The sequence below is a fragment of the Eupeodes corollae genome, chromosome 1 (genome assembly GCF_945859685.1).
Source record: "Eupeodes corollae chromosome 1, idEupCoro1.1, whole genome shotgun sequence".
NCBI lineage: Eukaryota > Metazoa > Arthropoda > Insecta > Diptera > Syrphidae > Eupeodes > Eupeodes corollae.
The window spans coordinates 218,482,394-218,507,243 of record NC_079147.1 but is presented as its reverse complement, the minus strand read 5'-3'; the positions used below and the strand labels follow the sequence as shown (position 1 = coordinate 218,507,243).

Genomic DNA, 24,850 nt, shown 5'->3' with positions numbered 1-24,850 from the left:
AGAAAAGAAATTTGTATTTGGTTTACAATAAAATCCAAAATTTAAAATTCGTCGGTTCTTTAATCAGTTTGCCCAATAGAAGTGCAACAGCAGAAAGAAAATTTTCAGATGTTAGCCTTATAAAAGATACAAAAAGAAATTCACAAAAGGTAGAAACGGTGAATGCCTTACTAATTGCTAAGGAACTACTAAAAACAATTTCACAAAAAAAAGGGAGCCATCGAAGACTTTAATCGAGAATAACAAAACATTTTATAAGGCTCCAGTTAAAGCTATCATTGGTTTTCATCATTGATGGTAAACATTGGAATTTTTTTGACAGGTCGTTTATAGCTATCCTTAAACATTACTGTCATTGAAAAATTTTTACTGACAGAAATCTATCATTGAAATTTTGTGAAATTGGAACACAAATCAGTAGCACGATTCGTTTCACTTTTGAACATAAAATATCACAAAACACCGTCAAATATTGATTCAATTTTTTTTCGGATCGATTTAATGATAGCTATAATTGGTTCTTTAATGTTTATAACTTAAAATATGAAACATCGAATTTACAATAATGAATTTAATTTATTCAAACGTGTATTTTGAAGTAAAATGTAATTTCCATTGTTAATTTCTTATGAATTTAAATTATTTATTTTATTTATTATTTTAAAATGTTGTCCTTTGAGCAGTGAAAGCAAAAATTTGGTACGACATTAGATCCTTCTATTTGTGTGTTTTCGGAACATTAACTTCGAATTTGGACATTTTTATATTCATTTTCTTATTTTGTTCATTGTCCAAGCATGTGTTTGTTGTGTTTTTGTTTTACTCCTCAATTTAAGAAAATACTCCCTAAAGTTAGGGAAAAATACTACTCTTGACATTTTTAAAACGACAGCACTGCTCACAGCGCACAGGCTGCTTCTGCTTCATTTTACATGAACTGTCAAAATTTTTCAATTACATACAAAAAAACATGGCATCGTTTGTCTTCAACAAATTATACTAGATGTCAATGCTTGCTATGTCAGAAAAAGCTTATCTCAACTAAATACAAACAAATGTCGCTAAATATTTCATAACTTTTTTTGCCACTGTGCCTGGAAGGGCTAGTGTAGCTAATTTGAAATGAATTTTGTTTGGAACATTTACACCACTAGCAGTACATGTATAGTATGTCATGTCAATGATCAATGAACCAAAAATTCTTGTTCCATAAGAGCGCTATAGTTTTAATATACAAATTTAATATGACAGTTCCGGTTTCACTAGCTTTGTAGTGCATTCACAAAGCTAGTTTAATGTTTACTACGTAGTCACCAGATTTATGAATGCGCCCGATACTCTTTAAATGTCACTATGGTCTGTCATCTGTCACTTAACAGTATTTGTTTTCTTTTACAAATTTTTGTTGACATACATTTTTGTATTTGATACAAATTTTAAATCACACAAACTATGCATAAGCGTAAAAGAACAGAAAATTGGACAGCAAATGACAAGGTATAGGAATTAAAAGTTGTACAAAATAATTAAATAATTCTTACAAATTCATGACAGAGATTACTGCGAGAACTGTGTGCCGAAAGGCTTAATATTATTGAAAATAAATGTGTGGACACGGAAAATAATCGCCTGAAAAGAGAGTGTTGGGCCGAAATAAATGATGCGTAAGTTAATATGGTACACATTATATCAATCTATAGAATAAATAGAATAGTAATCTCATAATCTGTAGTATTCGATTTATTTGTGTAGATTCAATGAATTGAGTGAGACAAAGCGAGACGTTGCCCGAATTCAGTTCCAATGGAGGAACATGAAAATGAAGGCAAAAACTGCACAATCGACTTACCAAAAAGCCCTTAAAAAATCTTGTGATGATCCGCCACCTCAATCTCCATCCAAAGACGATCGAGAACTAATTGAACTTGTCTCGACTGAGTATAAGATAGACACAAATGTATTAGACACCTATGGTGTAGCCATGCAAATGCAGGTTTGTTTTCGGAATTCTTACACTAACTAATTCAAAAACATTGAATTTCAATGGCATGCCTACATAGATCAAGGATGAAAACGTTTCTGTAGATACATTAGATGAATTACCCGATGAATATAAGGATACTGAAGGTACTTAGATAGAGAAGAACTTTTCATAACAATGAGTAAAATTTGTATTTTTTGAAGATTACTTTACAGAAAACAATTACAGTCATAGTCGGGAAAATATGAGCGCCAATCTTTCATATTTGCAATCATCAACAAAAAGAATCCAAAGAAAAAAGAAGATCTTTCATGTAAGAATAAATATTCACATATTTAAATAATAATAATCTAATGTAAAATATTTACTACTGTTAAGGACCCTGAAACATCACAAAAGAGGGAATTATTTGAGCTTACGAAAGCTCATATGATAGAGGAACACGCGGAACGAATGGCAGTATTAGACATGGAAAAACAATGTCGACAGAAAGAACTCGAAAACCTCAAGCTGCAAATGGAACTACTGCGAAAGAATATAGGTTAATAATGTTATTTGTATTTATTATTTATTTATTTTACAACTAAAAAAAAACAATACAAAAATTGTGTTTTTTGTAAGTCTGGAGATGGGTTATCAACAAAAAAAAGGGCATCAATCACAGTAACGTCTTTGACTACAAAATGTCAAAAATGTATGTCTAAGAATTGCTTTAGAAAATGACACCAACGCTAAAATCAATCAAGGTCTACCCATCACTGTGCAGGTTCAGGCGACATAGGGGACTTCAAAGTAAGGCAAGTTTCTAGTATCTGATTGGCCAGCTGCCAAAAAACTGCCTTCCAATTAAGGCAACTTTATTGGAAATTTGACTGGAAAGATCAAATCAAATCAAATGGGGTGGCGCAACAGTCCGTTGTGAACCAGGGCCTAGTGACTTACAACTCTCAACCATTCCTGTGTGCGAGTACTGTTGTCAGGAATGGAAGGGACCTACAATTTTAGGCCGAATCCGAACGGCTAGTTTGAGAAAGCACTTTTTCATGACAAGAATTACTCTTGAAGGATTTGTCAATTCCTCGCAAGAGGCAGTACCCGCGAAAATTAATTTTTTTAAATTTAGGTGGCACAGGCAGGGATTGAACCCAAGACCCCTTGCATGACAGTCCAACGCACTAACCATCATGCCACGGGTACTACTGACTGGAAAGATAGTCAAGAAAAATCTCCCTAATTATAAAGTCAAGTGAACTTATGTCACAATGACAATCTTAGACAATTGATGATGTTTTTTTTTAATTCAACTGAAAGCTGAACTTTATTACTCTATGAATTATTTATTTTCTGCACAATTTCATTTAATCTTTTGTGTATAAGGGTTCCTTGTCAAATTGGAAGCGAAATAAGTTATATTTTTCTACAATACAATTGCCTGATTAGTGTTTTGTAGACAATAATGTTTTTGATAGTTTTTGTACAACGAACTGAAGGTAGAGTATAGTGAAGTAAAGTTTCAAGTTCGAAGATTATGATAGTTGAAAAACTAACTAGTTGCCTTGCTCAAAATGTACGTTCACAGAATGCAGTTTACTGCAAATGAAGTCCCTAATGTTGTCTGAACCTGCCCACTGTTCGTCTGGGAATTGAGTTAAAATTAAAATCTTATCGTGGATCTCCAAAACATTTCATAAAAGTTGCATCATCAGGGGAATGGTAATTAATTCTAACTTTATAATTTGTCTTCCACGACAAGTTTTTGAAATGTATGGAGATATTTAAAAATAAAAATTATGATTAGCTCCGTTGTTTTTGAAATTAGGTTATATCAATACATAGCTCTTCAGAAATTGTATGATTATTTCTAACTTCAGTTTTAATACCTCAATAAATTTCCTAAAATGTTCATTAGAAGTAAGACCTTAAATTTGACCTTGCACATGCGTAGTTTTGAAAAACATAAATCATATGATTTCACTTTTTCTTAAAAAAAATAGGTTTTAGATAATATATCATATATGTATAATTGTTGGTGATGTTCAAATGGTGGACATGTGCATTCAAGAGGACACAAGCGTCCACAGGTTTTTCTCAAAACCCACCTCTGTCTATCAACTCCTACTCTCACCTCCCCGCGGTGAACATCGGGTGCCTAGTACCTCAACTGGAGATTGGGTTCCAACCCCAGTGGAAAGTTGTTGGGGGCAGCAAACGAGAGAGGGGGGGAGAGGTGTTTCCACTAAGGCACCTCTCCTTATCCAGGCGGCAGCGGACGAATTCTCGAGATAGAATCAACGGTGGCGTCTACAGTTCCAGTAAGGTCGAACTACTTAGTGAACACCTTATAGGGCTTCTTCGACATATTCGGAGCCCAGGCCTATAAGGAGCGGTTCATCCGGCTCCCCTTCCTTGGAGTTATACTAAGGATCTGGCCCTCCAGGTTGGGGGTTGTGCCGTCGGGGTGACTTCCTGGCCACGTAAAAACATCATAGTCTCGAAGCAACAACAAGCCTCGGATACGGACGGATTCACTGTTGACAACCCACGCAAACGAAATAAGGACAACGAATTTCGGATATGTATGTGGAATGTTAGGTCCCTTAACAGACCACGTGCAGCCGAACAATTAGCGGAAGCCCTAAACTGCTGCAAGGCAGATATTACAGCCATCCAAGAAGTGCGATGGGATGGACCGGGTAAACGCAAACTAAAAGACTGCGATATCTACTACGGCGACTGCTACCGAGAACAAAGACAGCGTCTATTTGGGTGTGGATTTGTTGTTGGAACTAGGCTCAGGAAAAAAGTCTTGAGTTTCAACAGTGTGAGCGAGCGCATCACGACAATCCGCATCAAGGCTAAATTCGCCAACATAAGCCTAATATGCGCGCATGCCCCAACAGAGGAGAAAGATGAAGACACCAAAGATATGTTCTTCGAGCTCTTGGACAAGACATATGAGCAGTGCCCTGGCTATGACATTAAAATTGTCTTAGGAGATTTTAATGCCAAGCTAGGAAGAGAAGACATCTTTGGTGGCATAATCGGGAGATACAGCCTGCACGACACTACCTCCGACAACGGATTCAGGCTGGTCGATTTCGCTGCGGGGCGAGACGTTCTGGTAGCTAGTACGCAGTTCACGCATCTTAATATCCACAAGGGGACATGGAAATCTCCTGATCAATCAACCGTCAACCAGATTGACCACATTGCGATCGACGCACGACACTTCTCCAGTATCCAGGATATCCGAACATTCCGAGAGGCCAACATTGACTCGGACCACTACCTCGTTGTAGCCAAGGTACGGCTACGGATATCACGATCCAAGCCAAAACAAGGAAGTACTGTGAGAAGATTCGACGTTAGACGGCTACAATCGCAAGAGACTGCCATGTCCTTTTCCGATCGAGTCTCTAATAACCTCCTAAGGAGTCCTATGCTTCCTGCATTAAGCATTGAAAACCAGTGGCAATATTGCCTTGCAGCCATCAGAGATGCCGCCTCTGAAGTGCTAGGTTTCACACGGCCACCACAGCGAAACCCCTGGTTTGACGACGAATGCCAGCAAGCTCACGCAGCGAAACAAGAGGCATACAAAACGGCGCTGCACAAAAGGACGAGAGCTGCTCGCGAGCTCTACGAGCAGAAGAGGAGAGAGGAACACCGGCTTCTTAGACGGAAAAAAAGAGAGCATGAGAAACGCGCGATCGAGGAGATAGAGGGATGTCACAACAGGAATGAGGTTCGTAAATTTTACCAAAAGGTAAAAAAAACCTCCCAAGGGTACCAGCCACGAACCGAAGCCTGTAAAGACGATCAAGGGAACATCGTAGTAGAACCACAGTCGATGCTGAGAATATGGAAAGATCACTTCTCCAAATTATATAACGGCGATGACGAACCGAATTCCGCTGTAAGGGAGATAGAACCACTCAACCTCGGCGACGCAGATCAACAATTCCGCCTACCCGACCTTGACGAAGTGAAGATAGCTATATCTAAACTTAAGTCAAACAAAGCTGCTGGAGCTGACGGCATCGCTGCCGAACTATTCAAAGCAGCAGGCGATGACTTGGTAGGGAGCATGCACCAACTCATCTGCAAAATTTGGTCGGAAGAAAGCATGCCCGATGAGTGGAATCTCAGCATAGTGTGCCCGATACATAAGAAAGGAGACCCTCTAAACTGCGCCAACTACAGAGGCATCAGTCTTCTTAACATTGCGTATAAGATCCTCTCTGCCGTATTATGTGAACGTCTGAAGCCATTCGTCAACAACCTGATTGGTCCTTATCAGTGTGGCTTCAGACCAGGAAAGTCCACTATCGACCAAATTTTCACACTACGGCAGATCTTGGAAAAAACCCAGGAGCTTCAAATCGATACCCACCATCTCTTTATCGATTTTAAAGCCGCGTATGACAGCATCTATAGGGAAGAGCTCTACCGAGCAATGTCTAGTTTTGGCATCCCTGTCAAACTTATCCGTTTGTGCAGAATGACGATGGAGAATGCACGCTGCTCTATCAAGGTCGGAAAAGATCTTACCGATGCATTTGATGTCAAAAAAGGTTTTAGACAAGGCGATGCACTGTCATGCGACTTCTTCAACATCGTTCTGGAAAGAATTGTGCAAAACTCAACCGTCAACACTAGAGGCACAATCTTCCAAAGATCCATCCAATTACTCGGATACGCAGATGATATTGACATAATTGGAAGATCAAAGCGTGATGTCAGTGGAGCGTTTTTGAGCATTGCGACGGAAGCGAAGAAGATGGGTTTAGTGGTCAATGAGGGCAAGACCAAGTATATGCTGTCATCAAAAAAGGACACTGAACGACGACGTCTTGGACAAAACGTCACCATGGACAGCTATAACTTTGAGGTAGTTAAGGACTTTGTCTACCTAGGCACCGCTATTAATGCAGACAACGACACCAGCGCTGAAATCAAACGAAGAATAACTCTTGCAAATCGCTGCTTCTTTGGACTTAGAAGGCAATTGAGAAGTAAAGTCCTCTCTCGAGCATGTAAAATCACCATCTATAAGACACTCATCATCCCGGTTCTCATTTATGGCGCTGAGGCCTGGACCCTGTCAAAGAAAGATGAGAGCGTCTTAGGATGCTTCGAGAGAAAAATTCTTCGGGCGATTTTTGGTCCCGTACGCATAGATGGAGAATGGAGGAGAAGATATAACGACGAGCTGTACGGGCTGTACAGCGACACTGACCTAGTTAGCAGAATCAAAGTCCAACGGCTTAGATGGCTAGGTCATGTAGAGCGGATGGACATCAACGCTCCAGCCCGGAAGGTCTTCGAATCCAATCCCGAGGGACGGCGCAGTAGAGGAAGACCGCGACTCAGGTGGCGCACCCAGGTGGGAGAGGACCTCAACCAACTTGGCGTGCGAAACTGGAGACAGCTAGCTAGGGACCGAGCTGGCTGGAGACGCTTGTTGGTTGAGGCCCAGGTCCGCCCCGGACTGTAGCGCCACCTTAAGTAAGTAAGTAAGTATAATTGTTGGTAGAGATTGCGGATTCGAAGACGATATATGATTTTTAGGTATCAATTGAAATTCAGAAAACACCAGTTTCATCATTATATTCATGCTGATTACAGAATGCGACCTTTGTGTTTCGAAAGAATTCGGATCGAGCTTTTGATCATTTTAATATGACAGACATTTCAGAATTGACATTTACATTCCTCTGCAGTTTACTCCTCTAATTCTGTAATCGATGTGATTATATTTTTTCAATAAATGTATTTCAAGAATTTAGTATGATAGCCTTTTATTTAGACATTGGAATCGTTATTAGTACAAAATTTACTTTACAGTTCTAATTCTTGATGTGCCGTTTTTATTTCGCAGATCTGAAGCTCTTTGGTTCTTTTTGAAACAATTGTTAACTATTGTTGTTAAATAAAACTAAATTGTTGAAGTGTTATTGGGGGAGGTTGTTGGCTTAAAGTAAGTAAGAAGGTAAGTTTCTAGTACCTAATTGGCCAGCTGTCAGTTGATCATGTTTTTTTAAATTCAATTGAAAGCCGAACTTCATACCTCTGTGATTTATTTAAAGGTGTGTGTACTGTTCTTGTTGTATTGACATAAATAATAAAGTTCCCAGTTTGAAATGAATGATACATGAAAAATTAACGAGCTGGTTTGGTCCTTCTCTGCGTTCCAATAAAAAGGTTCAGACAGCATCAGGGACTTCATTTTCCAATCAAGTACATTCTTTGAACGCAAACTTTGACCAAGGCAGCTAGTTAGTTTTTCAAATGTCATATATTTCAAACTTAAACATTTTCTGAATCAAATGTTTGTTTTTTTTTTTTTAAACAAAAGGATGAAAAATAAAAAATAAAAAATTAATAGAAAAACATTGGTCATATTGTTAAAAATCGTAACAACCATGCTATTAGGAACGACAATAGTAAACAACTGTTTATAATAGTTAGAAAAAGAACCGACCTCACCCCTCTTTTATGAAAATGTTGGGAGCAAATGACAGTTCAATCATTGGCTAGGTTCAGATGACATAAGGAACTTGAAAGTTAGGAAAGTTTCAAGTATCTAATTGGCTAGCTGCCAAAAATTTACTTTCCAATTAAGGCAACTTTAATGGAAAGTTAGTCAAGAAAAATCTCCCTAACTATTAAGTCAAGTCCACTTCTATCAAAATGACAGTTGATCAAGGGCGGGTGTCGGATCACACACTTAGATGAGCCTTTTACTCTCCGCTTAAAAATGTTCTTTAATGTTTTGTAATAATAAAATAAAATAAATATGTACGAGTACATTAACCTAACCTTTACACATTTCAATTCCTAAAATGATAACTTTAGTTATCAAATTATTTTAGAACACTGTTGTCCAGCAAAGTATGGTCTAACTATTTATGTATGACTCCCTACATAAAAAGGATTCCAGATTCCCAGACTCCAAAAGTTTTCTAAATATGCCACATTTAAGAGCTAAAACACAATAGTTTGTATGGTTTTTGCTGCATTTCACAGATTTCAATGTAAGCAATTGTTTTGAAACGTAGCTTTTTTCCAAAAATAAAATATACGTCTCTTGTACCCATTTCTATTTATGCTAAGAACGCTAAAAAAATCAAAAATCCACAAAGTGAGAGATCGTAAAGGAGTCAACAAAACTTAAACATTTTAAAGAAAAAATGTTTAGTTCTTGAATTTAAGTAAATAGGTGCTTTCGAGTACTTTCGAGTAATTTATCTAAAAAATTAAATTAAAACAAATTAAGTTGGGAAGAAACGTTTGTATAGCACTCACAAATTACACGTTTCAGTATCTCTTTTCACTTCAAATCTCTAGAGATTCAAAGCTTGTATATCAAAAGATATGACCCGTTTATTATGTTTTTCAATTAGCAATTAGTTTAACAAAAGTGTCACTTTTGCTGTTTTTGGGACATTTATATTATTGAAATTCGTGCTTAAATATAATACATCCAAAGCAAATTCACTTCAAAAGTAGATTTATTTAATTTTTTAAAATCTTTTGTATTCAACAGAAAACCAATTTTGAAATTAATAAAATGCACGACTGGGTAGCTATAACTTGCTGATTTCTTCCAAAAAGTCTGTTTAAAAATATTTCCTATATTTAAGGATTTGAAAATGTACCTGCAAAATAAGTTTTGCTCAAAAATTTAAATGCCATTTTATTTTTCAAAAAAATTTAGATTAACTAATTTTTTTTCGAAAATCAATTTAAATTTCAAATTTTGTCTTAAAAATAGTATTGAAATTGAAAAATCACATGTTTTAACCAAAAAATTTATACGGGGACTGCTGTTATTTTTCGTATTAATAAAGTAAAAAAAACGCCTTACGCTAATCGGCTGGAAACCTTAATTTTAATCAACACAATTGTTTGGACTGTCCACTCCACTGTCGTAATGTCATATTTGATTAAAAGCTCTAGTTCGAAATTGTTTACTAGTTTGTTGTTGTTTACTAATTGAACGCTAGTTTAAGGAATTTATAGGCAACTTATTATAAAATTGATAATCTCTTATTCAAGGTTTCTTCTTAAGAACCTGAATATTTGCTGTTTTTCTGATAAATTTTTTTTTCAAATTCTATATCGAGTGAAAACAAAAATTTTAGTTGTTTTTGACAGCAAACCACTTTTTGGCGAATGTAGTTAAATTACTAATAAATCTATAGATGAAATCTTTACTTATACAACTTAATTGTATAAGCTTTATAGCTCATATGACCCCCCCTGGATCGTCAGTTGATCAAAAGTTGTTGAATTTGTCATGACCCCTTTGAACCCCCTGGATCCGCCATTGCAATTGATAATGTGTTTTCTTTCAATTGAAAGCTGAACTTTATTACTCTATGATTTATTGATGTTTCTGCAGAATTTCATTTAATACTTTCTGAAAAAGGGTTCCTTGTCAATATCAAATCGTGGTGGACTTCAAGATAATAATTTTGTTGGTACTTTTTGTACTATGAACTTAAAGTTAAGGTTTGCGAAGTAAAGTTCTGAATTTAAAATTCAATACACTTGAAAACTACTTGTTGTTTTGGTTAAAATGTACGTTCAAAAAAGAAATTGACTGCAAATGAAGTCCCTTATGTTGCCTGAACCTGCCCATTATAAAACCACAATAGAAGTTTGCTTCTGTTGATCTGCCAACTGTAAGAACCTACTCATAAGTTTCAAAAAAACAATTAGGCATTATAAATACGAGAGTACTAAAGATTTACTACACAATGTTATAGGGGAAAAGAAAAGCTTTAAAAAGGCAACACAATCAAAACTGGATTAACAAAAGAACAAAATAAATATAATACAGTAGAACCAAACATAAAATCCCGAATAAAAATCGGAAAATTTTAAGTTAGCTAGTTTAATTTAATTATATATTTATTATTTTTTTTTAATAAAACACAATGGGATACATAAATAACTTATACATTTATTGGCAATTTTATATTATTTTGTTCAATCTCTCAGTTGGTATGTAATAATTTTTGTTTTATTTATTTTTATTTTGTGTTGTTTTTTTTTCTTCCTTTGCTCTACAAATCTCTTTACATTTCTTACTAAAAAAAATTATAATATTCTAGACATATATATGTATGTATATATATTTATGTATATAATATTCTAGTTTATTTAAATATATTTATTTATTCATATTCATATTATGTATAAGTATTTATAAAAAGAATATTACGACAATTCTAACGCTCTTATCACTGTTTCTTTTTTTTTAGTAACCGTTAACTGTCTAAATAAACAAATTATATATGAGCTAGCAATTTGCATTAAATTGGTTTTAGTTTTGTATTTGTTTGCAAATATTTCAGTAAATAAACATTTTATTCCACTAAATATTCCAAAACTTAAAAAATAAATTTAAATGACGTTATTAAGATTTACCGATTTTGTATTTCATAGTTTTTAAAATTTAGTTAAACACAGGTTTATGCAAAGCAATTCCTTGAAACCAGATTTATTTATTTTCCAAAGTTTTTAAGTTTTGGCCTGATTCATCAAGTGAAAAGCTCAAAGTTTAATAGATTTCGATTGCAACAGAACTTGGCCATTTTTAGTTGGCGTTATTAAAATTGAACATCGAATTAAAGTTTAATATTTTATACTTTCTCTTTTTTATACCAGAAGTATATAAGGATCAAGTATCTGATAATTACTAGGTGTGAAGTTAAAGAGGGTGCGAAATAAGATTAAGACTTGAAATTTGTTGATAGTCAAATATTGACTTGAGAGACGGAAATCTAACAACCAAATAAATAATTCGTCAATGCAAAAGTTAAAGAGAAAAAAATATATAAAATAAATTTAAATATCAACGAAAAATATATAAAATAAAGTCTCGCATATTCGTCGCATTTACAAAGCTAGTGGCTACGTAGTCAAGGGATTCTGATTGGCTAAATGTAACTACAAAAGTAGTTGAAATTTCCCCTCCAACGTAGTGTAAAAATCGGCTACAAAGTTAGTGCCCACTGTTTTTGACGTTTCACAATCAGCTGCTCTGTAAGGACAAATTGAAATGAATCTTTCTGTATTTAAATACAAATATAAATCAATTTATATTATATCTTCTTTTTGGATTTTAAAAGACAAAAACTATTTAAAGTTCTGAAAACACAAAATATTTCTTATTTTATATATTTGTAATTGTTATTAATATGACAGTTCCGAATTGACTAGGTTTGTAGTGCAATTTTGCATTCACAAAGCTAGTTGAATTTTGACTACGTAGTCACTAGCTTTGTGAATGCGCCCATTTTGTGTGTAAAATGCAGGTTCATACACAAAGTGACTTAAAGGTAATACAAGTATCTAGTATCTAACTGCCAAAAAATTGTCTTCCAAAAATGCAACTTTATTGGAAAGTTGATGGGAAAGTCAGTCATAAAAATAAAATAATGTCAAAATGACAGCTTGTCATATTCTTTCTTTTAACTGAAGGCTGAACTTTATTACTCTGTGATTGATTTAATTTCATCAAAATTCCATTTAATGTTTTTTGTAAAAGTATTCGTAGTCAAATTGGAAAAGAAATAACTAATGTGTAATTCTTTACAATACGGAATGCATGTCTTCATGGACTTGTAGCTTGTTTAAGGAGTGTTTTGCAGACAATAAGGTGTTTGGTAGTTTTTGCAAAACCTACTAAAGGTTTAGGTTCGTAAGTAAAGCTCCCAGTTAGAAGAAATGTATGACACTTGGAAAACTAAGTAGTTTTTTTTGTTGTGTAGTTGACTGCTAATGAAGTCCCTTATTTTGTCTGAACCTGCCCAATATGTCCCATTTCTCCATTAGCCTTATGTAGTTCTAAAGTTTTTGAAGCCAGTTCAGTTTTTCAATTCATTGAATTCATTAAAATTAAACTTAACGAAAAGAATCAACAATTTGTAAAAACGTAAAAACTTTAGTGGTTTTCAATGACAAGAATCAAAGATTGAAAAGATAAGTTCATACATACAGTTACTCCCGAAATTGAGCATGCACACATATTAAAATAATTCGTTACTTTTAATATTTAAGATGTGCCGTTTTTGGCAAATTCGTTTTATTTTTGTATTATATTTTAATAAATTTTTGTTTGGGTCTGACGGAAGCAAACCGTTTAGAAAATGCCCAATACACAATTCTGTTAAACATGGAGGAGGTAATGTTATGTTATAGGGGTTTATGGCAGCAAGGGAAAAAGGAACCTTTAAATTAATTGAAATAATTATGGGAATATGTACCTTTCGGGACTTTTTTTTAAAAAAGAAATAACAGTCAAGCCGCAGAAAAACTGAATTAACCAGGACCATTTTACTTTCAAATAGATTAAGATCTTAATTATACATCGTTTGTTATGAAGGAATGGTTGCTTTATAATGCCAGAAACCAGTTCAAGATTCTACCTCAGTCACCAGATTTCAGTACCATTCAGCTTTTGTGGGAAGAGATCAAGGTAAGGCTCCAGAACTGCAATCTGAGCAACAAAAATCAACTCAAAGCGAAGGCCATAAATAAAATAGTAGAATTATGCCCTTTTCCGCAAAATTAAACTTTTCGAATTAATCGATTACAGGCTAAGATAATGACTACACAATTTTAATATTCCAATTTTACCACTTCAAAATCTCTTCTTACTTTGATTTTGTGTCATATATTTGAAGAATTTTCGAATTTTTTGGTGCATGTTCAATTTTAAAAGCAACTGATTCAGATGCAGTATACGAGTTGAGTTCAAAAAGTACCCGAAATTTTTAAAATTTGCGGGTCTAATGAGGAGTATTACCTTGAAGTTATGCGACGTTTGCATGAAGAAATCCGAAAAAAAACGCTCAGATTTAAAGAAAAACAATTCATTGCTTTTGCACCACGATAACGCACCTGCTCACTCGTCGTTGCTTGTTCGTAATTTGTTGGCCAAAAACAATACCGTATAGTCATGCCCCAACCTATATATTCACTAGATATGGCTTCGTGTGACTTTTGCCTGTTTTCAAAGTTGAAGAGACTCATGAAATGACGGTATTTTTCCTCGATCGAAGAAATAAAGGCCGAATAGCTGAGAATGCTCAAGGACATATCAAAAAGTGAATATGTATCAAGAGTGCTTTGAAGATTGGAAAAAACGCTGGCGTAACTCGTTAGTGTATTATATCTGGTGGGGACTACTTTGAAGGAGACCACATTGATGTAAACGAATAAATAAATATTTTTTGAAAAAAAAAACGAAAATTCCGGGTACTTTTTGAGCACACCTCGCATAACTAATTATTTATACTTAAATGCAGATCTCTCAATATTATTTTAAAAATTAGAAAATCAGAGTTACATAAAATGAAAACAATTAAATTTATCTGGAAAGATTGATCTGGTTTCAATGGTGTATTACCCCGCACATAAATTATAAATATAAAATATGTTTATGATAAAAAAAAAAACAAAAATATTAATTTGTTTTTTTTTTTTTAATAAAAAAAAAGTGCTAAATGCTTTTTCAAAATATTTGAATTTGAGCTGTATTCTTAATTCCTTATTTGATTTTGAAATCAACATTATTCGTTAATAAGATTATGTGAAATTAAAATACATAGCTTCTTATGAAAAATTAGTATGTTAATTATAATATAATCAAATATGCAAACAAAAAAATAATTAACAATTTATTGCAGTTTATAACTTTTCAACTGTTATATATATAGTAAACATATAACTAAGCTTATTGTCATTATAGAAATATTTTCATATTATGTATGTATGTGTATAATATATAAATGTATATCGTTTTATTTTGTTTTGTTTGCTTGTTTGTTTATTAAATTTGTTCGTTTGCATTTTGATGTGAGACTCAAATAGCGCGTCCGTTGATTAGTAGCTGTGTAATTTATGATGGCATTTAGCCATTTTATATTTGTTTGTTTCGTTATGCACTTTAAATACATAATTATATAGGTATGTATATAAATATTTGTATAACAATACAATCGAATATTTGTGTTTTTAATTTATATCAGGAGTATTGGTTATATATAATGGTTGTTGGTGATTATATAAGTTCCGCAACAGCATCATCACCTTCTCTTATAGGGGCTTGGAATGTTGAGCCTGTGAATTCGTACATCTGAGGATTTTCAAAATCCAGGATAAAAGACAAAAGCATATGGTTAAAAATAAGAAAATTTATTACAGTTTTTAAATTTTTCAAAAAATATAAAACGAAATAGAAAAACATGAAAGTTTGAAAAGGAATGAGTTATTTTTTAACTGAATATTATATGGTGCGAATTCTAGTGCAACTTTAGACTATGGAATATGGTTTGCCCAGGGGACAGACTAATAGGAGATCACAATAAAAACACAAATCCTATACTAATATTTTAAATAGGAAAGTCTGGTTGTATGATTGCTTGTTTTTTTGTGCGTCCTTTACGGCGCAACGGAGCTATATTATGGCATGATTTGTTGTGCGGAGATAGTTACGAAGCTGGAGAGTGCTTGAGCTACTTTTAACAGTTGTAAAATATCTCAATAACAGCTCTATAGCACTAACTTATAATTACATATACGATATGTTCTTTTTTTAGAACACATGAGTATTAGAAGAAATCATTAGGAGCTTTCTACTTTGGAATCTTTTAACGTTACCTATAATAAGGCGTCTCGTATGATAATATTAACTTACGCAACTATGTCGAAAAGCTATTAGAAATAGGAGATGAGAGGTTAAAATTCGATGCCGAGGACTAAGGCCCTTTTGCTGACACGGCTCATAACTATTTAAGTTGCACATAAGTTACTAAGTTCTGCTTATTGGTTTGCACAGAAATAATTGAACTTAAGTGAAACTTATTTTATGGCGAAGAAATAGTAGAATATAACACCTTAAGTTTCACTTAGGAGATTATGTTGTGTGATGACATTTCAGTAAATTGTTGTGCACAAAAAAACTAGGTCTTTGTTCAAACTAAAATAAAATAAAAAAAATGAATTTTGAATTAGCCGATTTGCTGGAAGATGATGTGGAGGTTCTTGAATTGATTGAAGTTGGTGTCCCCCGACAGGTTCACGATAGGAATGAGTAGTTTTTAGTTTTGATGAATTGCCCTTCTACAAAAGAACAAATCAAGAAGGATCTAGAACGGCCTTATAACAGGTTTGATACATGACTTTTATAACAAATCGTTGAACAAAACTTTCTGTCTTCTAGAAATAATTCAATTGCACCCATAAACCAGCTATTGGTAGCTCTACGATTCTTTGCTACAGGCAATCATCTTTTCAGCGTTACTGATTTTGGAGGGATGCGTGTTTCAACTTTTTCAAGAATAGTTTCAAGAGTTGCCACAGGAATTGCAAAGCTGTATGGGAAATATATTAAAATTCCATCTACATCATCATCAAGGTGGCCGATGATCTAATTCTAATTTCTTTTTTATATAATTACAAATATAATTTTTTTGAGTGCTTTAACGGTCCTGTAGCATGCTGAATCCGAATGGAAAGTAAGATTCCATGTTATTCTCTCCCCAGCTGTATTTTGTCCTTCCACTGCTGCTTTTTCTTGATAAGCACTTTCTTAAAGTGTTAGCTTTTCTTTTAGAGAAAAATTGGGATTTCTTGTCAGCCATTATTAATTGATTTTAAACAAACGCAAAACGTTTCACAATCTTTTCATAAAATTACCGTTAATGAAATATCACACATACTTTTACACAATTTGATTTTTTTTACATTTTACATGCAAACGAAGTTAGCTACGTTTCATTTTATATGTAACTTAGTAAAGTGAAACATACAAATTTTCTGACAACCAAAAATAAATTATGTTATACTTAGAATTTAAGATGTACTTAGTAATGGCACAGAATTAAGAAGAGTATCAGCAACGGGCCTAAGATTTGTGTAATTAAGTATAAAGTAATATTGAACATATTGCAAGTATTTACTCTGATTTACAAAGTTACATACATGACGATCAATTTACTCGTATCTGTCAAAAAAAGATTGTAAATAGAAACAAGGAACAATGTTGTTTTTAAAATGAGTCCAAACATTTTGTATGAAGTAGGAGGCATAAGGGAGTGAGGCTTCAATTCAGAGTTATTTCCTTATGACAATTAATTATGCTCAAGGGCAAACAAAAAATAGCGGAGGTAAACCTAGTTACCCATATGGACAGCTATATATTGCGTCTTTATCAGCAAAGACCACAATCACGAAATAAAAGACTTTCATATGAACAAAAAAGACGTTGGAAGAGGAAAAACGAAGATTCATGTTAAGATACCAGGGGTGGAATCGGGTAAGGTGATTTGTGATAGGTGATAGTCACAATCACCAAATTCGGTCTGTGTTAGGTGATATTCACCGGTGACAATCACGATTTGGTGACTTTTTCTGGTGACAGCTCTTGAGTTGTCACTTTCATTCGAAATTGATTTTTATTTTTAGTTGCTGAAATTTCAAGACAATATGAATGTGTTTGTGCCTTTCATTTTACATTCTGAAAATGAAAATATTAGTCATAATAGAAATGTCCGGCTCTTGAGGATTAACCTCCGCAATAAAATAAACATTCTTGATCTTCCAAGTCCAAAGTAAGTACGCATATGTGCTATATATGCGGTCAACACACATTCCCCCTATTCTTCGATGACTTTAAAATTTCTTGGAGGTGGTGGCTACCAAAGGCAAGTTGGCGCTGACTGGTCAGCTCCAATGGGACAAAGTACTGTTTGTGAGGTTATTTCTTTGACCTTAAAAAAATGGAGAGGAAATTGTGCCCACTTACAATCAAATTTAATCTATGGGCTTCAGAAGTAACAAAAATGTTCTTCTACGAAAAATATCAAATTCCTGGAGTCAGGATTTTGTTTCTTAGTAAAAATAAACTAATTTTATTACTTGTTTTTTATTTTATTATTTGTTTCCTAGTAATCGGCTGCATTGATGGGAGTCATATTATGATTCTCCACCCTTCGGAAAATGAGCATATGTATTTCAATAGAAAAGGAAGACATAGTGTAAACGCTTTGATAGTAAGTCAATTTTTTGATTCATTAATTTTTGTTGCCTAGATCTGCAACGAAAACAGAAAAATTCTGGCAATAAATGCAAAATATGGTGGGATTGCTCACGACAGCTTTGTATGGAGACAGAGTGCTCAAAACGTCAGTGAATTTCTTTTAAAGTGATACCAAATTCTAAACAAAATTTGGTGATCACCTTACACAGACGCAAAAATTAGTTTGATCACTTTTTATGATCACAAAGGTGACAATCAAAAATCACCTTAGCCGATTCCACCCCAGGTTACATTTTACACTGGACTTTTGCATTGGTCGGTCTAAGGCCATAGAAGGCATTGCGTCAGTTTTCACAACTCATCAACCGAAAATATTGCTACATGGAACGAAAGAAGAACTGCGTGCTGTTGTTCCAATGATTACCTCGAAATTCACAGAACTAAAAGGCAACACTATAACATGGTAGCTTCAAAAATAAATGTAATACATGCAGAAGCGGGATTCGTCAGACCATTTGTTCGAAGTCCGTCATTTGTGATGAGAATAAAAAGTGTAAAAGAAGCTTTTTAAAATTAAATCAATAAGACTAATCATAGATTAACGATGAGCCAAAATAGGTTCACTAATTTGGCTACACTTTCAGTCGAAAAGGAGCACACAAAAAATATAGATTTGTAAAATTAAATCGAAACATTTAGTATAATAAAAGTTCGCAAGTTTCATAGTTGGTAAAATTGTTGTGCAAAACATTTGCAACTTAGATATTACAACTAAATTTCGAACTATTTTCTTACTTCAAGGCAAGATAATGTTTATATTTAATAGCATAACCTTTTTTTTATATCGGCTATATATCTTCTGGGCATTGAAGCTATAGGGTTATTAATAAGCCTCTGAATTCTAGTGAAGAGGTCACTGTAGTGCTTAAAAATGTTGTTCCAAACTATTCTCTTCACAATTTCCCACAGGTTCTTCATTGTGTCTAGGTCTGGGGATTGGCCTGGCCATGGTAAAACCTCAATCTTTTTTTCTACAAACCACTTTGTGGTCAACTTTGACTTGTGTTTGGGATCATTGTCGTGTTGGAACCACCATTTTCCAATGGGCATAAGGCAGCATGGTGTTAGAAAGGTTGTCTATATAGTCTTTAGACTTCATTATGCCCTCCACTTGTCGAATTGGCCCGATTCCTTGGCCAAAGAAGCAGCCCAAGACCAAAATTGAACCACCTCTATGTTTGACTGTCCCTTTAGTGTATTTTAGATTAATCCTTTCACCTTTTGGCCAAATTTTTTTTTAAATAAATGCTCTTTTGCTATTTGAATACAACGCAATCCGGTCTGCAATGTCTGATAGTTGATGGGTCAATGGGTAACCTAAGTTCAATTTTTGCTTCCCTGGATGATTCCATGGGTTTTCTTCGGAAGAAATTTATTTTATTTTTCAATCATCTTTTACTATGGCGCATCGAGACTTTCCTCCTCTATGAAAGCATAACACCGTTCCACTTTTGATTACTCTACAAATAGTTGATTTTTGAATGGAAAATTTCCTTGGAATTTCTTATGCAACACCTTTTTTTAGTTTAAAAAACAATTTATCTTAAAAAACCGTTTTATCGATCAAAGTCCCGGCTAAAACTAACTAAAGCCTGTGGATCAGTTTTTTAAGATTATGAACAATATGGTGACATATAAATAAGTCCAGAGCAATAAAAATAATTTTATTGGAACAACTTTAATATCTATACACGAATGTTCGTTTTTTGATTTGCAGTGATTGTTGCAAAAGTTTTGCACAGTACTGGTTGTTTTGATAAAGGGTAGAAAGATGGGAAACAAGACAGATTGGATTCTAAAAAAGACAGCTTCAAACTCTCTACAAAAAAATCGAATATGTCACGAGAAAAACCGTAATAATCAGGATTAAAGTGAAGTGATACTAATGCAATAGTCATTTAAAAGAGTTGCATTTCAAAATTCGCTTGGTCAAAGATGTAACATGCAAATTTAACATTCAAGTGAACTCATTTAGTATAAGTGAGACTAAAACATTGAATTGTAATACTAAGAGTGCAATCATATAAAAAAAAAGTTATTAAGAAAATTGAGGTAAAAAAAATATTATCAGACAACAAAATGTTACATTACCGAAGGTGCTCTGTTATTTCTAAGCGTTGCATAATCAGCGAAATCATTCATCGGATGATTATCAGCATTTCTAGGCTGAATTGTTGCATAAGTATTGTCTACTGGATGATGTGCGTGTTCAATAGAATTTCTTCTGTCCAACGGTGCCTACAATAATTTTTGTTAGAAAATACACAAATTTTACAGGATATTAAAAAGCAAAAGTTAGTCATTATCATATCTTAAAAAAAAAAACACACACACAGAAAGCTTGGTGCTTCAAGGGGATAAATTGTGCTCAAAACAAACAGAAATTTAATTGGAAAGACAAAAATAACTTACCGGTGCACCATCAGAATTCGAGCTATGATCTGGCTCGGAGAATACCTGCATTGTAAGTTCTTGTTCTTCGTAAAGTTTAAGTTTCCTTTTAAATTAAAAGAAAAAATTCCATTTTAAATAAGATAAGTAACCAGAAAATAAAAACAAAAAGCACTTACTGTTCAATCCAAAGTGGATTTTCCGTCGTGTTAAGATCTTCGATAATTTGTTTTTTAATCAGTGCTTCTTTACGACGATTTTCCACTGGCACAGATAAATTCCAATGCTTGAGACAGCAACATAGCACAATGAAACTAATGACACCAACAAACAAAACAATAATCAGCGCCACTAAACCAGCCAAAGCCAAGTCGAATTCCTCTTGCACAATTGTTATGTAAGCAGGTACAACATTTTCTATCGCATAACCCGAATAATAGTCCTGAAATTATAAATAAAAGCAAAAAGAAAATTTTAAGAATCTAAATAAAATTAACATCAAATATTAACTCTTACCTTTAAATAGTCATAATTAGTATCAATAACTTTTAGAATATCATCGACAGGAGCAATTTGTTGACTTTCGTCCACAGCATGGAAGAAAAGATCACACCAATCCATTCGAATGCGTCCCATGGAGTCGACATGAAAACGTATTTCATCAACGATAATTCGATGTTGAGTGGCATTCCGCAGTTCAGCGATGATTTCATCTTGCTCTTGGTAAACTTCTTCAGGAGGTCGCGAAAGAATTATGCGAATAAGCTGAGATGAATCGAAGATCCAAATCTGCAATGAAATAAGTTAGATTACCAAAAGAATTAATACAAATTTGGTCACAGGTACATACATTGACTTTAACTTTAGCCGATCTCTCTGGAGGTTCCACTTCTTTAGCCATTATTTCCAGCTCGAAGCGATCTTGATTGTATTCTGCCATAAATGCTGATGTAGTGATCCTTCCTTCAGGAGATATGCCTTAAGAGAAAACATTTGATCATAAATATTATGCCAAATATTTATTGAAAAACAAAAACTCACTGAATGGGCTTGGAACAATCGAACCAGTTGATTTGCTTGAACCGTATTTGTACAGATTCGAAGCTATAATCATATATTCTATTTTGGCATTTTTACCATAATCCTTGTCGGTTGCATTGACAACTGTAACAAAACCATTCAAAGATGATTTTGCATTTATTCCAGCGTAGTAGACCTAAGAAAAACAATAATATTAAACCATCGAGAATAGAAAATAGAACTCACAGTTTTTTCGAAAATTGGTTCATTATCATTGACGTCAAGAACTGTAATGAGAACTTTTGCAATAGTATTGTCTCTTTCGAGAGTTTTTATTGAAAATGATGCACGTTCTTCTTCGGATATATGAAGTTCAGGATTTGTACTAGCCAGGATGTAAAGTGTATAGAAATCAGTCACTTCTCTGAAATATACGAATAAATAAACAATTTAATATTTCTCTAATGAGATAATAATAACAAATTTTACTATTGTCTTATAATTTCTTAAACAATCATGAACAGAAAAATAAAATAAAAAAAGAGTTAATGCTCTCATAGCATGTGAGTACCTATCTAAATTAAATATTGTGGCGTATGAGTGATTTTTTTACAATAATTATTGGTGCCTGAAGAAATCCGTGATACAAATCATAAACATGAGACTTCACTTCCTCATCGTATCCGAATAGATACTTAAGTGCTTAAAACTTAGTAATATTTAAAACACACACTTACCTATCGAGTGACTTATTGGTGAAAATGTCTCCTGTTGTTTTATCCACAAAGAAAGCTCCATCTTCATTACCCAACAACATGTAATAGTAAATATCTTTACTATGCTTACTTCTGGCTGAAGCTTGGATACGTCCAACTTTAACTTCTCTTCCGCTATTTTCGTTAATCGAAACCTTATACGGATTGGCAGAATCGGGAAATTCGGGCCGATTTTCATTGGCATCCACAATACTTATACTCAAAAAACGAAGTGTTTCAAATGGTTTTGGCGTACCGTGGTCTTGAGCTACTAAAATCAAATCGTAGCTAAAGAAAAAAAAATACATTTAGTAAACAAAATATTTTAAATAATTATATACATCTTACTTCGCTCTATCTTTTCGGTGTAGTTCTTTTTTGCTTCTTAACTCGCCTGTAAATTTACTTATCACAAATTCATCAGTTTCTTGAACATTTTGATTGTTTATCTGTAGATGGTATGAAATTCTTCCATCTTCGCCTGTGTCATTGTCATTGGCTTTCACTGTCATTATGAGATAATCTTCTTTTACCACGTCGCCTGGAATTTCAATTGTTGCATTGGACAATGCAGGAATGACAAATATTGGGTGATGCTGGTTAACACCTAAAACGTTAATCACAACCGATGCTGTACTTTCGAAAGTGCCAGCGCCTTGAGTATCTCTTGCAGATACTGTCAAATTGTATACACCTAAAATTTCAAATTAAATATTTCACTCAGAGATCATAGATTTTTAGAATTTTACCTTTCTTATCTTGAAGACTCTGGGCTGGATAGATTATTCCTGAATGTGAATCTAATTTGAAGAGTTCTTGTTCATTTCCACTTATGATGAAATATCGAACATCTCCGAATAGTCCTGTATCAAGATCGTCTGCTCTTACCTGTAGAAGTTTTGCTGGTGGATCTAAAGCTGCATTTTCGGCAACTGTGGATGTATACTCTTTCTGAGTGAACACAGGTGGATTATCATTCACATCAAGGACATTTATAAAGATCTGCAAACAAAAAATAAAAAATATTCCCAAAAAAAGTGTACAAATTATAAGAAAATCTTTAATTTACAGAAGCTGTTGCGGATTTCTGGAGCGTGGAAGGTGCTTTATCTTGTGCAACAGCAGTCAATGTTATCCGACTGGTCTTCTCTCTGTCTAGTATACTCGAATCGGCTACCATTATGCTTCCAGTATAAGCATCAATTAAAAAGTACTTATTGTTTTCTCCAATCAGTGAGTAAGTTATTTCTCCAAAAACTCCACTATCATCATCGAACGCTTCTACTTTGCCAGCAACTGTTCCGCGGGGTGAATTTTCTGTTATATTAAAGTAATATTCCGTTTGGGTAAAATGTGGTTCGTTATCATTTAAATTGATTATGTCCACAATCACTTCGGCAGTTGAATTTAATTGTGGGACGCCAGTATCTGTGACTGTTGCTGTAAATCGAACTTCCTTATTTGTTTCATAATCGATACGTGCTGTCGATGTGATAACACCCGATGTTCGATTTATTTCAAAGAAGGGATTTGGTGAGATACTGTATTCTCCAATTGTTGAGTCTTCATCGATAGCTTGAAGTGTTGTAAGAACTGAACCGATCGGTTGTTCTTCGACCATTTGCAGTTTGATTATGGGATTTTCGGGAGTCCAGGGTGGGTTGAATTTCTGGAACGAAGAATTAGAATTCAATTTTATTCAAGAGATGCTAAGAATATAAATTATATTAAAGGCTGTTTCAAAATTAACACAAGATTAAAATTTTTTGCCATTTGGGAAAGAAAAGTAATTCATTTTTCAAATTTTCACAAATAGCAGTGCCAAGGGAGATCGGTCTAAAGATGATCTTTTATGTAATACAAATACTTGCTAATGTCCATAGTCATCAATGACTTAGGCTGGCCATTCTAACGACACAAAATAAATGCACAAGTTCACCTGAGAAAAAATCAAGATTTCTGCACCGTAAATTGCACAAAATTCTATTCATAACATTGGTAATCTGAAAAAAAACCCTATTTGGACAGTTTGTTTTATATTATATTTTTCCTGAAAAAAGGAGACCCTCTAAACTGCACCAACTATAGAGCAATCAGTCTACTTAACATCGCCTATAAAATCTTCTCTGCCGTAATTTGTGAAGGTCTAAAGCCCATCGTCAACAACCTGATAGGTCCTTATCAGTGTTTAGACGAGGAAAGTCCACAGTCGATCAAATATTCACATTACGGTAGATCCTGAAAAAAAAAACAAGAACGCCAAATTGGCACCCACCATCTTTTCATCGATTTCAAGGCCGCATATGACAGCATCTACAGGGACGAGCTGTATAGAGCCATGTCTAGTTATGGCATCCCTGCCAAACTCGTCCGTGTGTGCAGGATGACAACGGAGAATTCACGCTGCTCCATAAAGGTTGGAAACAATTTAACAGAACCTTTCGATTTCAAAAAAGGTTTTAGACAAGGTGATGCGTTGTCATGCGATTTTCTTTACATCGTGCTTGAAATAATAATGCAGAGCTCACACGTCAACCCTAGAGGCACTATCTTTCAATAGTCTGTTCAATTACTAGCATATGCTAA

General features: G+C 34.1%; 2 protein-coding genes across 7 annotated transcripts in view; one reads left to right on the top strand and one right to left on the bottom strand.

Moving 5' to 3' along the window:
- Positions 1-1,365: 1,365 nt before the first annotated feature.
- On the top strand, positions 1,366-2,568 carry LOC129940672 (uncharacterized). Of its 2 annotated transcripts, none has more exons than XM_056049075.1 (6): positions 1,366-1,497; positions 1,555-1,664; positions 1,753-1,993; positions 2,061-2,127; positions 2,197-2,294; positions 2,360-2,568. In XM_056049075.1, exons 1-6 carry the CDS (start codon positions 1,453-1,455, stop codon positions 2,525-2,527), a joined length of 729 nt encoding a protein of 242 aa, XP_055905050.1. In that variant the 5' UTR covers positions 1,366-1,452; the 3' UTR covers positions 2,528-2,568. The 2 variants fall into 2 exon arrangements, with proteins under 2 accessions (XP_055905050.1, XP_055905049.1); XM_056049074.1 differs by having other exon boundaries at positions 2,185-2,294; positions 2,360-2,565.
- Positions 2,569-10,932: 8,364 nt separating this feature from the next.
- Positions 10,933-24,850, bottom strand: part of LOC129942563 (cadherin-87A) — a 164,492-nt gene continuing 150,574 nt past the window's right edge. For 4 of the 5 annotated variants that reach the window (XM_056051560.1, XM_056051557.1, XM_056051558.1 and 1 more), the window contains exons 19-30: positions 23,334-23,933; positions 23,014-23,266; positions 22,613-22,958; positions 22,247-22,552; positions 21,756-21,933; positions 21,531-21,705; positions 21,340-21,467; positions 21,006-21,278; positions 20,669-20,931; positions 20,511-20,595; positions 20,190-20,336; positions 10,933-15,134 (exon numbers count right to left, since the gene is read on the bottom strand). In XM_056051560.1, coding sequence (XP_055907535.1) covers positions 15,060-15,134; positions 20,190-20,336; positions 20,511-20,595; positions 20,669-20,931; positions 21,006-21,278; positions 21,340-21,467; positions 21,531-21,705; positions 21,756-21,933; positions 22,247-22,552; positions 22,613-22,958; positions 23,014-23,266; positions 23,334-23,933 — 2,829 coding nt within the window. In that variant the 3' untranslated portion in view covers positions 10,933-15,059. The remainder of the gene's footprint in view (positions 15,135-20,189; positions 20,337-20,510; positions 20,596-20,668; positions 20,932-21,005; positions 21,279-21,339; positions 21,468-21,530; positions 21,706-21,755; positions 21,934-22,246; positions 22,553-22,612; positions 22,959-23,013; positions 23,267-23,333; positions 23,934-24,850) is intronic. The other variant, XM_056051561.1, reaches the window with a different exon arrangement.

Bases quoted from the DNA above. Each gene is read 5' to 3' on its own strand.
- LOC129940672 (XM_056049074.1), top strand. From the start codon at position 1,453: ATGCATAAGCGTAAAAGAACAGAAAATTGGACAGCAAATGACAAG. The intron at 1,498-1,554 runs GTATAGGAATTA...AATTCATGACAG, and splicing joins ATTGGACAGCAAATGACAAG to AGATTACTGCGAGAACTGTG. The intron at 2,295-2,359 runs GTAAGAATAAAT...ACTACTGTTAAG, and splicing joins GAAAAAAGAAGATCTTTCAT to GACCCTGAAACATCACAAAA.